This window comes from Artemia franciscana, chromosome 10 (assembly GCF_032884065.1).
Source record: "Artemia franciscana chromosome 10, ASM3288406v1, whole genome shotgun sequence".
NCBI lineage: Eukaryota > Metazoa > Arthropoda > Branchiopoda > Anostraca > Artemiidae > Artemia > Artemia franciscana.
The window spans coordinates 36,066,456-36,078,912 of NC_088872.1; the positions used below are offsets into that span (position 1 = coordinate 36,066,456).

The 12,457-nt window shown below is 35.6% G+C and overlaps 1 protein-coding gene across 1 annotated transcript in view; it reads left to right on the top strand.

Moving 5' to 3' along the window:
* The window catches only part of LOC136032142 (ER degradation-enhancing alpha-mannosidase-like protein 2), a 40,159-nt gene that overhangs the window by 7,889 nt on the left and 19,813 nt on the right, over nt 1-12,457 (top strand). Inside the window, exons 2-4 of the mRNA XM_065712311.1 lie at nt 7,972-8,082; nt 9,130-9,318; nt 11,984-12,227. Coding sequence (XP_065568383.1) covers nt 7,972-8,082; nt 9,130-9,318; nt 11,984-12,227 — 544 coding nt within the window. The remainder of the gene's footprint in view (nt 1-7,971; nt 8,083-9,129; nt 9,319-11,983; nt 12,228-12,457) is intronic.

Below are 12,457 nucleotides of genomic sequence, written 5' to 3' on the forward strand. Positions count from 1 at the left end.
CATTGGGATCTTCTATCTTGTCTGCTGAATTATGTGCCATCCGCCTGGCCTTGGATGCTCTTATAAATTATAACATTGAATCTGAAAATATACTCTGTCTCTCCGACTCTAAATCAGCATTACTACTGATCCAAAATATTAATAGAATTGCTAATGACAAAGATTTATATAATATTAGAAGACAGCTTCTTAATCTAAAGATCAAGGAAAATGAAGTTTATTTTCAACATGTTCCTAGTCATAAAGGTATAAAATATAATGATATGGCTGATTCTCTAGCAGCAAAGGCTTCCATGTTATCTCCTAGTCCTTCCTCTGACCTCAATTCACGAGATATTATCAGGCAAAGATCCAAAGTTAATCACAGTACATTAATGTTATCTCCATTTCATACAAGATTAAATACAGTGCTATATTACCGGCTGAAATCAGGTGCCCTACTTCTAAATAGCTTGTTATTTAATTGGAAGCTACATCATTCCCCTTTATGCCGGATCTGCTTTTCAACAGAGGAAACAATCCAGCATATTTTATTTGATTGCCAGGCTCAGAGTGAGGAGACTGTTGCTCTTAAGCGTTTCTGCTCCTTGGCTAAAATTCCAAATACTTATACAGCTATCCTGGATTCTAACCTGCCATGGGAAATTGATCGTAAGATATTTAAGGCAGCAATTGATACCTTAAAGAAGAGAAATATTGTTTAATAAGGATTAAAGCTTGAAGAAGTCAATTTTTAATGGGACGCGATTTATCCATAGTTTTTGATTGTGCAGAAGAGAGCGGGAATGAGTAGGAAGAGCCGTATTGGTACCGGCCGGCCTAGTGCCTTAAACTGCTGGGGACAGGTAGCTCAGGTACTCGCACTTCCCATAATCAATAACAGTGTATTATTGTTCATAATCGTATATATCCATTGTTCGCAGACTGGAGGAGAATAGCGCTTCCAGTTGCTAGTTTTTCTGAAGAAGAAGTCAAAGAGGTGAAAGGACTTGTTGTTAGTCCATATACCTCCCTACAATTTTTGGAACTGGAACTGGAAACATGTCGAAATGGTGGAAAAAATATTGAAAATAGAAAAATAAACTTTGGATTGGCTTTAAAACAGATAAAAGGTAATAAAGTAGTTCATTCTATGATTCAATAAGTAAAAACCTTAGCAACAAAAAAACTCAAATTTAAAAGTAAGGATCCAAGTGAGTCAGTTGCAGACTTTTTTAATAAAAGAAACTAAAGCTCAATAATCAAAAATCAATTGATGTAATGTCACGCCCTCGGCACCTTTACAATGATATGACATCTATATCCTTTGGCTGGTTTTGAGTCAAGCAAACCGCATACTGTGTAGTCAATTCAGATGTCAGTAAAACTCCCTACAAGCATATATTATAAAATCACGGGCCTGCAGCAAGCCCGCTGATTCGGACGCATTCCATACGGCTGGTCAAACTGTAGAATGAATGAACGAACTTTATTATATGTAAAAGTATAAAAAAACACAAAGTACTGAGTATTATAAATAAACAAAAACGATAAACAGCAAGAAAACAAATTCAAACTAACAAAAGACAATATGGACTAATTAACCAGTATCAATATTGAAAAAAGGCTGCAGAGGGTCATAAACGTGAATAAAGTAGATAGTCTTTTTACATAAATCATCACTGGAAGACTGAATCCAAGAAGGCATATCTATTAAACCAAATCGAGCAATTATTTTTCTGTTTTGGTGCTATCTAGGAAGCCCGAGGAGGAATTTGCAATATCTGAAATAAGCCGCACGAAGAGTATGGTGATTTTTCTTACGATACAGATGAGCCATGCCTGATAAAAACAAGCGCAATAAGCGTTATAAATCATGCACAAACCGTTGCGGTTCTATCGGCTTTTGTTTGGGGATATTTTTCCGTAAGCGATGCGTAGGTTTTTTACGGCTTGATTCACTAGAGATGAAAAGGTAGTGGAAAGTGTTGGACCGAAACACAGACCAAGCCAACTAACTAAAGAAGAACATGGCAGAATTGCAGTCCCAGCAATGAATGGAGCGACCGCAAAAGGTCGCTCCATCATGCACAACCGTTGCGGTTGCAAGTTACTTGCAAGTTAAAATTACCTAATTTTTCCTCTCCTTTCAGCCCCCCCCCCCTCAGATGGTTGAATCGGGGAGATCAACTTTATCCAGTCAATTTGTGCAGGTCCCTGACACGCCTACCAATTTTATTGTCCTAACACGTCCAGAAGTACCGAACTCGCTAAAGCACTGGACCCCCCTAACTACCCCAAAGAGAGTCGATCCAGTTCGGTTTCGTCAATCACGTATCTAAGACGTTTGCTTATTTTACCCACCAAGTTTCATCCCGATCTCTCCACTCTAAGCGTTTTCCAAGATTTCCGGTTTCCCCCCCAACTCTCCCCCAATGTCACCAGAACTGGTCGGGGTTTAAAATAAGAGATCTGAGACATGAGTTCCTTCTTAATATCAAATTCAAAAATACCTCACGACCGGTCACCCGCTCTTAAGTTAAAAATACCTCAATTTTTGTAATTTTTCCGAATTAACACCCCCTCAACTCCCCCAAAGATAGTGAATCCATTTCGGTTATGTCAATCACATATCTAGGACTTGTGCTTATTCTTCCCACTAAGTTTCATCCTGATCCCTCCACTCTAAGCGTTTTTCAAGATTTACGCCCCCCCCCCAAAAAAAAAAATCCCCCCAATGACACCGGATCTGGTCGTTATTTAAAACATGAGATCTGAGTTACGAGGTCCTTCTAATATGAAAATTCATCCGGTGAAATTCAAGATCTGATCACTCCTTCGTAAGTTAGAAGTACCTCATGTTTTAAAAACCCTCCCCCAACTCCCCAAAAGAGAGTGAATTCGTTTTGTTTATGTCAATCACGTTTCTAGGACTTGTGCTTATTTTTCCCACTAAGTTTCATCCCGATCCCTCCACTCTAAGCATTTTCCAAGATTTTAGGTTTCCCCCTCCAATGTCACCTGATCCGGTCGGAATTTAAAGTAAGAGCTTCGAGATATGATATCCTTCCAAATAAAAATTTGTATTTAAGATCCGATCTAATTTTTCAAATTAACCGTCCTCCCTCCCCCCCCCCCCCAGATGTTCAAATCGGGGAAACAACTATTTTAAGTTTAATCTGATTTGGTCCCTGATACGCCTGCCAAATTTCATCGTCCTAGCTTATCTGGAAGTGCCTAAACTAGCAAGACCAGGACTGACAGACCGACAGACCTACAGAATTTGCGATCACTATATGTCACTTGGTAAATACCAAGTGTCATACAAAGTAATTTTTCAGGACAGAATATTAGGTTGAAGGTTGGCTTCAGTATGACTTATTTTGGAAAAGGGTTATTTCCAGGCTTTGGGCAAGCCATGGGTGGAAGTACTTATAGGCCCTACTAAACTGAAGGAAAACTCGACTTCTTCAAAACTTGAAACCCCCTACCCCTCGCCCTATTTTAGACAGGGCTTGTGATGTCAGAGCTCTTTATGAGCCCTGATCCGAGTCATCTTTGGTCTAGTTTTCATTTGGATCCGTTGCTCCATTCGCAAGTTATACTAAATTAAACCAAAAGCTTGACTTTTTTCAGCACTTAGAACCCACTCCCCCCTCGTTCTATCCGAGCTAGGGTTTTCATCTCAAAACTTGATGCCTGTCACGGTCTTAGGCACCTTTGGTTCAATCTTCACTGAGATCCATCAATCTCTCGCAAGCTACACTGAATTAAATGAAAAACTCAACTTTTAATTAAGCTTGGGTCTCCATCCCAGAACTCAATGCATATCATACTCTTAGGCATCTTTATTCAATTTTCATCTCCATATGCAAGTTACAGTGAATTAAATGAAAAACTCGAATTCTTTTTTAACACTTAAAGCCCCATTGCCCTAATTATGCTCAATTTTAATCCAAATAGTTCAATTTCAATACAAATCTGACTGGCGGTTCTCCCGCTATACTCGATTGCACAGACGGGCGGACAGACAGACAGATCTCAAAAACCTATCTTGATGGATATTTTCCACTATCCAAATAGATGATGATACCTGGATGACGATATGCCATTGTTTTCCTTTTTTGGATCCAATTAGCCAATATGGCTACCTAAGAAGCTGCAAAATCCGTCCGTCCGTCTGTCTGTCTGTCCGTCCGTCTGTGTAATCACGTATAGGGGGAGAAACGCTGGTTGGATTTGGATAAAAATTTTATTGGCCAGATTTGGTGCCAAGGATCATGACACACATAAAGTTGAAAGATGAAGACCCTAGCTCAAATAAAACAGGGGGAGAGGGCTTTACCTGCTAAAACAGTTTTTTGTTTAATTCAGAGTAACTTGCGACTTGAGTGATGGATCTGAATGAAAATTGAATCAAAGAGGCCTAAGACCATGACGCATATCAAGTTTTGAGATAAGGACCCTAGCTCAAATTTAACAAGGGGGAGTGGATGATAACTAGACCAAAGATGCCTAAGCTCAAGGCTCATACCAAGTTCTGGTATCAAAAACCCTATCTCAAATAGGGCGAGGGGGAGAGGGTTTTAAGTCTTAAGAAAGTTGAGTTTTCCTTTAATTTAGTAGGGCTTATAACTTATGAATGGAGTGACAAATCTGAAGTCAGATTCGTCTGAATACCTGAATTTACTGGAACGAATATAACTTATTAACCTAATAAGTTAACCTAACCGATTAACCTAACGAATTAACCTATAACTTATGAATGGAGTGACAAATCTGAAATGAGATTCGTCTGAATACCTGAATTTGCTGGAACGAATTTGACAAAATACCACTGCATTGGATCCAGCTAGAATTCCCTATTCTTGTTTATTGCAGATAACATTTAGATGGGCAAAGATTCATAGCTTCAGTAGTTTTACCAATAATATGGTTCTGAAGATGATGAAATGGTAGAAATCTGGTTTAGTTGACGAGATGACAAAACTTAAACACTAATGTCAGAAATATAAGCCCACATGGACTACAGTATGCAACATTTAACACAAAACAAGGGATTTTAGCTCACTGTCGACCAGTGAACTGTGAAATAATTTCAATTTTCTTTGTTATATAACTTTAGAAAAAAAATTAAACCAAGTGTTAATCATACTATAATTTTGTTTTCGTCAAAAACTAATACCTTATTTCATATCCAAAAATAGGGCATGGAGCTGTATCTGAGTTTACTCTAAATCTAAAGGGTGATGTTTTCTTGTACATTGCCAAAGCACAGACACACAAAACCTATCTCGAGTTTGATCTAAATCTAAAGGTGATGTTTTCTTGTAAACATCAAAGCACACACACACAAAATTTTCGTGTCAAAGGTAAAGTATTTGAAAAACAAGTACATTAAAAGTATCTTAAGTAATAAGTATTTCGTAATCTTACTTAAGTATCAAGTAATAAGTACACCCTAGAGTTTTTAGTTAAGTACAAGTACAAGTAATGGAAAATTTTACTTAAATAGTACTTCAAGTAAAAGTACTTCAAGTAAGTGACAGCACTGTCAACAGGGCCCACTGGCATGTCCACATGTCCCATGAGTTACAAACGTTCTCCTAGTAATGGGTCAAATTGCATGGTAATGTAGAACATCATCATGAGAGGATCTTCTATGGGAGGATAACTGCAGCAGGGTATAAGATCCAGATCTATGGACAACAGCCTCTACAAAGGGCTCCCTGGACCCTTTGGGGTACCTGCAAGACTGGGGAACTTGCAGTCCACTTTTCCCACTTGAGGAATGGTGGCTCTTGAGGAAATTATAGCATAGTAAACAACACAGTATTTGCATGGGATTCTGATTGTTGGATATTCTTTCTTCATAATATTTTTAAGCATGAATATATAATGAGTTGGAGTTAATAGGCTTTGGACTGTCCATGCAGGATTTCAACTCTTGTTGATAGAAGAGCATCACTAAGTACCAAAAACTTTGTTGTGACCAAAATGGGCCCAGGATTGCGCAAAGCCTCCAACTTACTGGAGGTCCCAGGGACTTCTTGCTGTCCAGTTCTAAGCCAGCTAAAGTACTTCAGTGTAGACTTGAGAAGATATGTTGGTCCCTGTCCTGCACTGGTATCCAGAATCATTGCTTTTCCCGAGGCCAAAATAATTTCAATGATTTAAAGAACATAAAAATTTGACCTTGGAATGTTATGATGTTAAAAATTGACTATTGTATCAACATTTTGACTGATGAATTCAGACCATTTGAACTGGATTTATTAGGAGTTTCAGAAACTCATATCCTAGGGGTAGGAAGCATGAAATTAGGTGACATAGAATTTGTTTACTAAGGCAGGAAGGATGGGGTACTTAAGCAGGGAGTAGGGCTCATGATGAATGAGGAAGCTGCCAAGTCATGTTTAGGATGGTAAAATATTAATAATTGAATACTAATTGCTCATTTGATGACTAAAAAGTTCAGGATATCAGTTATAGTAGTATATGCCCCTGTTGAACCAACTGATGGAGATACTAGTGACTCAGATGAATTTTACTTACAGTTACAGGTATCAGGTAGAAATACGGTATTTTTGCTAGGAGATTTTAATGCCCAGGTTGGTAGAAATAGGGATAGATGATATCCCAGCCTAGGTAAATTTGGTGTAGGAAAAGAAAACAGTAATGGCTACAGACTTTTGTAATTTTGTAGGTATAAAAACTTAGTTATAACCAACAGTGTTTGGTCATAAAATGGCCCATAGGTTGACATGGTATTCACATAATGATAAGACGGCAAACCTCATTGATTATGTTATTATGAACCAAAGGCTAGCAGGATCAGTACAAGGTACTAGGGTATATATATAGAAGTGGTGTTATTGATGTTAAAAGTAAAGATCACCGTCAAGTAGTGTCTAAGGTTAATTTAAAGCTGAAATTTCCGAAGGATAACTACCTCCCAGAAAGTTGTGATGTTGGTAGACTCCAGGGTGAAAATTTGAAAGAAATTTTGCAGGAACAGTTGAATGCTAAACTTAAGAGTTTAAAATTTGACAATGTGGAAAATGGATGGAATAATTTTAGAAAAGTAATTTGTGAAGTTGCTGATGGTGTAGGGAAGACTGTTAAGACTGCAGGCTTTATATCTTCATTTGTTACAATTGCTCTTTATTTTGTCTTCTATCATATGTGAGAGTATTTAAATAGTGTGAAGGTAAAAAACAATTCTTGCTACATAACATACAGAATAATTGTACCTAACACATTAGGCTCGCAAACCTGCTATACATTATCCCCTTCCCCTCTAATGTGCAAATATACAGCCCAAATATGTGTCCAAAGTATTTGTTTCTAATTTTTATCTTATTTTGGTATATTTCATTAGGATTGAGCGTCAGAGAAACATATTAGAGTAATATTAGGTAAGGGGTATATCATGTAAGCGTCAAATAATATGCTGTTGTATGGTTTTTCTTTGTATTTTTGTGGTTTTCGGTAGATGAAGCTTGAGAGTGGGCTTCTGATGGTCTCATTCCGTTTTCCCGAAATAAAAGCAACTAAAAGCTTGTAATTTTTCCTGTGGTTTTCAAAGCTGTTAAATCTTTCTGTATGCACGTTTAGAAATGTTTAGAAATTATGTTAGAGACCAGCTGATGACGCTGATTACAAACTAACAAAATTATATTAACGTCTTTTTTCCAGGTATTATTGAGGCAATGTAGGCAGAGCTTTCTTCTTTTAAATTCAGTTCATTTCTTTGTAAAACAAACAATTCTTAAAATAATATAAAAGAGATAAAATAAACTTCAGCAGTTTTACAAAAAGAAGACTATTGCGAACAAGTGCAACAATGGAATATAAATCTTCATGTACAAACATCAAAAGGTGGACAGTGGACCTTGAAAATATAATTTAATGTACTGTGTAAATTGACAAAGCTAAACTTCCACAAGCATGGTATTTTTAGTAATTACCTAACTGTATTCTTCGTTTCAGAGATGACGTAAAGAAAATGTTTTATCATGCTTATGATGGGTATATGAAATACGCTTATCCTCTGGACGAACTGAAACCTGTTTCATGCAAAGGAGCAGATACTTGGGGCAGGTAGGCTAGTTTTCATACAACTCAAGGGCTGGAGAGACGTGGTGTTTTCTTGTTAAAAATTCATTCATTTAATGTGAACATATTTTATGTTTTTTTAGTGTTTTTATGGCGGTATATTTATATTTAAGTTTGACTCAATAAGACTAAGTTTTTAATTATTGAATTTTAGGGTATACTTGCTATACACACCTTAGCTAATCCAATCTCGTTTAATATGGCGACTGATCGCTTTTCTAACGATTTTATTCTTTGAGCAGTCATTTTTTACTAATCTAAAATATTTGCTAAGAAACTGCTCCCTTTTCCTGTGAAAAGCCAGAATATCTTTTTGTACATACACACCCCTAAAAACTGGAAGAAAATGCTGGCCTTGTCTCGGCCTTTAATTTTGAATGCACACAATGCAGTCTGGTAAAATTTTATTCCTGTATTCAACTTTTTTGCATGGCAAACAAATTAAAAAATATAATTTCTTATTCGAATAGCTTAATATAAATCAAGCATTCACTTTTTGAAATTCAGATTAGGCTCTCATATTGGGAGGGGGGTCTCGTAGTGTATGTGTGAGCCTGATCGTATCCGATTCAAATAACTGTTTATGGAGGATAATCCTAGATGACATTAGTTTTTTTTTTGCAAAATGGGTAATATCATAAATTTTTAAGATCTCTCTTTATAATTAAAAACCTTACTTATCACTGAAAAGAAATCCTGCGGCTTGAGAGTATTTGGTAGTTTGGTGTTGTGAGGAAATTGCAGTAGTAGTAAGATTTGTAATAGAATGACGTGTATTCACCCATACTGTATTATTAGTTATGCAGGGGACTCTTAGATGGAAATTGTTCCCCCTCCCCTTAAAGTTATCAGAACCTGTAACATTATTTGTTTGGAAAGTCTGTGCTTGATAGGTAAACCTTGTCTCTAACTCAACAAGTGATTTTGGTGCTCGTGTTGGGAAAATTGATTTAATTTTTTGTTCATTCTGAATGCTAAAATTATTGTTCTCTGTTCTTAACCTTGAATTTTGATTCATTAACACTTTTTTAGCTATTCATTAACATTAATAGATGCTTTGGACACACTGCTAGTACTAGGAAATGTAACAGAATATACAAAGGTGGTTCAACTGCTGGTGGATAATCGCAAGAACTTTGACAGCAACATCAATGTATCAGTCTTTGAAACCAATATTAGAATCATCGGGGGTCTTTTGAGTGCTCATCTCCTAGCTCACAAGTATGTAAACTACTTTGATTCCTAACATTATTTATGAAATTGGTGTGCTATAGGTATTGTCTAAGGTAGATAGAATAAATGCTGGAATTAATTTGGAAAACCTGCATTATGCTATTTGTGCACATTTTCTTCAATTGGTTAATAGATGCCAGTAGTGTACTGCACGTGAGTCTGGAAAGCTTGTCGTTTAACAGATTCCCAAGTGACAGCTGAATTTTGGATGTCTGGTCCTGCTGCAGAAACAAGAAGAAGATTGTACTGTTTAGTAATTTTATAATTTTAAGTACTTTTTTCCCCAACAGAGTGACTTGGTAGTGACAACAAAATAGGACTTTTATGCTATATTAAAAGTATTACAAGTCTTGTTGAACAGTTTTGACTTTTCTTCCTAAAATTATTAAGGAACTAAATGTGCCGTGATTATTGCTTTAACTCACGTTTTTAGTTGACTTTTTACGGACAAAGTGGAAAGGAAATTAAACGATGAGATATAGGTTTTTCCATTGGAGCCACTTTTCTTGCGTTTTATTGATTGGCTTGCTTTCTGCTTTGTCTACAAAGTTCTAAATGAAAATGGAAAGTTAGGCTGGCAGAGTATATATCAGTGTGATTGTATTATAACGGACATTGTTTGAAATGCCATATGTATTTCTGTCCTTACTGGATAGACGGCTGCAGTAATGCCTTTAACCATCTTTCTATTAGTTTAAAGTTGTTTTTTTTAATAGCAACTTTATATTGCGTGTTGAAAATACATTACTTTTTCACTGAAAAAAAAATTGTAGCTATGAATTTTTTTGTCAATTCTCATTATAGCTAGGGATTTTGGGAATGAATGGAATGGCTGATGTAATATTATAAAAATAAAAAGAATTGGAGGAGCTGTTTCTTTTTTTAAGAAGACTCTCTTCATAGAATTTTTGTTGAATAGAAAAATTTTCTTAGGTTCTGGATTTGAAATATTATTATTTATTAAAATTACTATTATTTATTATTATTATTATGCTTGCTAATTAGTGAAATGAAAAGTCTTTTTCCAACGCTAATTAATTTTTAAAATAAAATGTAGGAATATAAATAGTTAATTAACAATGAACTAAATACTAATATAATAAATAAATAATGAAATAACTAATACCTATTAAATTTTTGAAATAAACTATAAAAATGAAAAAGAAAAATAATACAAATAAAAAGATTATTAATTGGTAAGTTACAAAATGTTTGAGAAAAAGTGTTAATAAATTATTTCTGTCACCAAAGGTATTAAAAAAGAACTACTTTAATGAAAAAGTACTTTCATACTACCCATGGCAACACTGCTCATTGGGACTGCAACATTCAGCTGGAGGGAACATTCCAGGAGGAAGGCATCTCCCAATGGAAAAATGACAGGCTTGAATATAATAGAACTTTTCCAAAAATTACTTTTGGAAAAGTTCTATTATTAATTGGTAATTATTATTATTATTAATTGGTAAGTGACAAAATATTTGAGAAAAAGTGCTAATAAATTACTTCTGTCACCAAAGGTATTCAAAAAGAACTACTTTATTGAAAAAGTACTTTCATAGTACCCGTGACAACACTGCTCATTGGGACTGCAACATTCAGCTGGAGTGAACATTCCAGGAGGGAAGGCATCTCTCAATGGAAAAATGACAGTCTTGATTATAATAGAACTTCTCCAAAAAACTTATAGTGATTAAAATTATTTTCTGATGCGCGAAAAAAGAAACATGTATATTTTCGGTTCCAAATATTTCTATTTTTTTGTATTTTTTATGTATCTATGTTCACTAAAATGAGAGTAATTGAAGAAGTATCTGCGCAGTGCTTTTAATGGTAATTTTATTCCTTCTCTTTTTTTTTGTCAGATAAGCCATAAAGGTCTATCTGACAAGGCTCTTCAAGAGCAGAATTGCATTTATTGCTTAGCCCTGGTATCAACTAGGATGAAATACTTGAAATACCCCTTGAGAATTCTAATTTTCCTAATTTTTGGTAAAAGCTGAGAAATGCTTTGATTGTTTCGTGGCCCTTTGCCACGGGCTAGAAAGTGCTGCCTCCATCTCCCTGAGGCTCTACAGCCTATAGAAACATGGTATAGCAGAGGAAGTGTCATTAGAAGCGGAAAGTGTGGTTAAACAGAAATTAGGCTTTATAGGACATCAGTGACGAAGAAACTAAACATGTGCACTATAAAAGCTATACTCTTGGTCAAAATTTATTAAATATTTGAGTTATCTTTTTTGAAAAATAAAACATTAAAAAATATCAAAATGCAAAATTTGGCCCTTAAATAGTTTGATGAGTGAACTATATGTGGTCATTTAAGAATTGCTTTGTTGTTACCTTTTAGCCTTTTAAGGATCCCGAACACATTTATTTTATCATCTTGGGTGGTGAGGGAGCAGGTTGTGGCTATTTCCATTCCTACCGTTTATTATGTCAGCTTTATTGTTTATTTTTTTTTTTGGCATTTTCCGTGTATTTTCGAATTTTGGTCAAGCAAACTTTTGAATTCCACACCTTATATAGCATGTTTTAGTTGTTTTTTTTTCAATAATTAAATGGCTATTATATGCTGCTTAACAAAAAGACTTTCCTAGTAGTAATAATCCATCTTTAATCAGGTTATACGCCTTACACTATATTGTTTTAGATCAGGCATGGACTTAGAACCTGGATGGCCTTGCAATGGGCCTTTACTTCGGCTTGCAGAAGATGCTGCAAGGAGGCTACTTCCCGCTTTTGATACCAATACTGGCATGCCGTATGGAACAGTAAACCTTAGAAACGGTGTTCCACATGGCGAGACGACAATCACTTGTACTGCTGGTGTTGGAACGTTTATCGTCGAGTTTGGAGCTCTTTCAAGATTAACGGGGGATCCAATATTTGAAAAGGTCTGTTTATCTGTTATTCTGATTGTTTTGTCTGTTAGGTTTGGTATTTGAAGCTACGAGGGGTGTTTTTTAAGTAAGGCCCCTTTGAGCATGAGTACACAATGAAATATTATTTTAAAAAAGTAAATTTATTTTCAGAAAGTACATACTTTACTGTATTTTTCGGAATAGTTGTCAAGTTTTTTAAAACAATTATCCTCTTCATAAAAACTTGCCGCCTGTTCCAATAA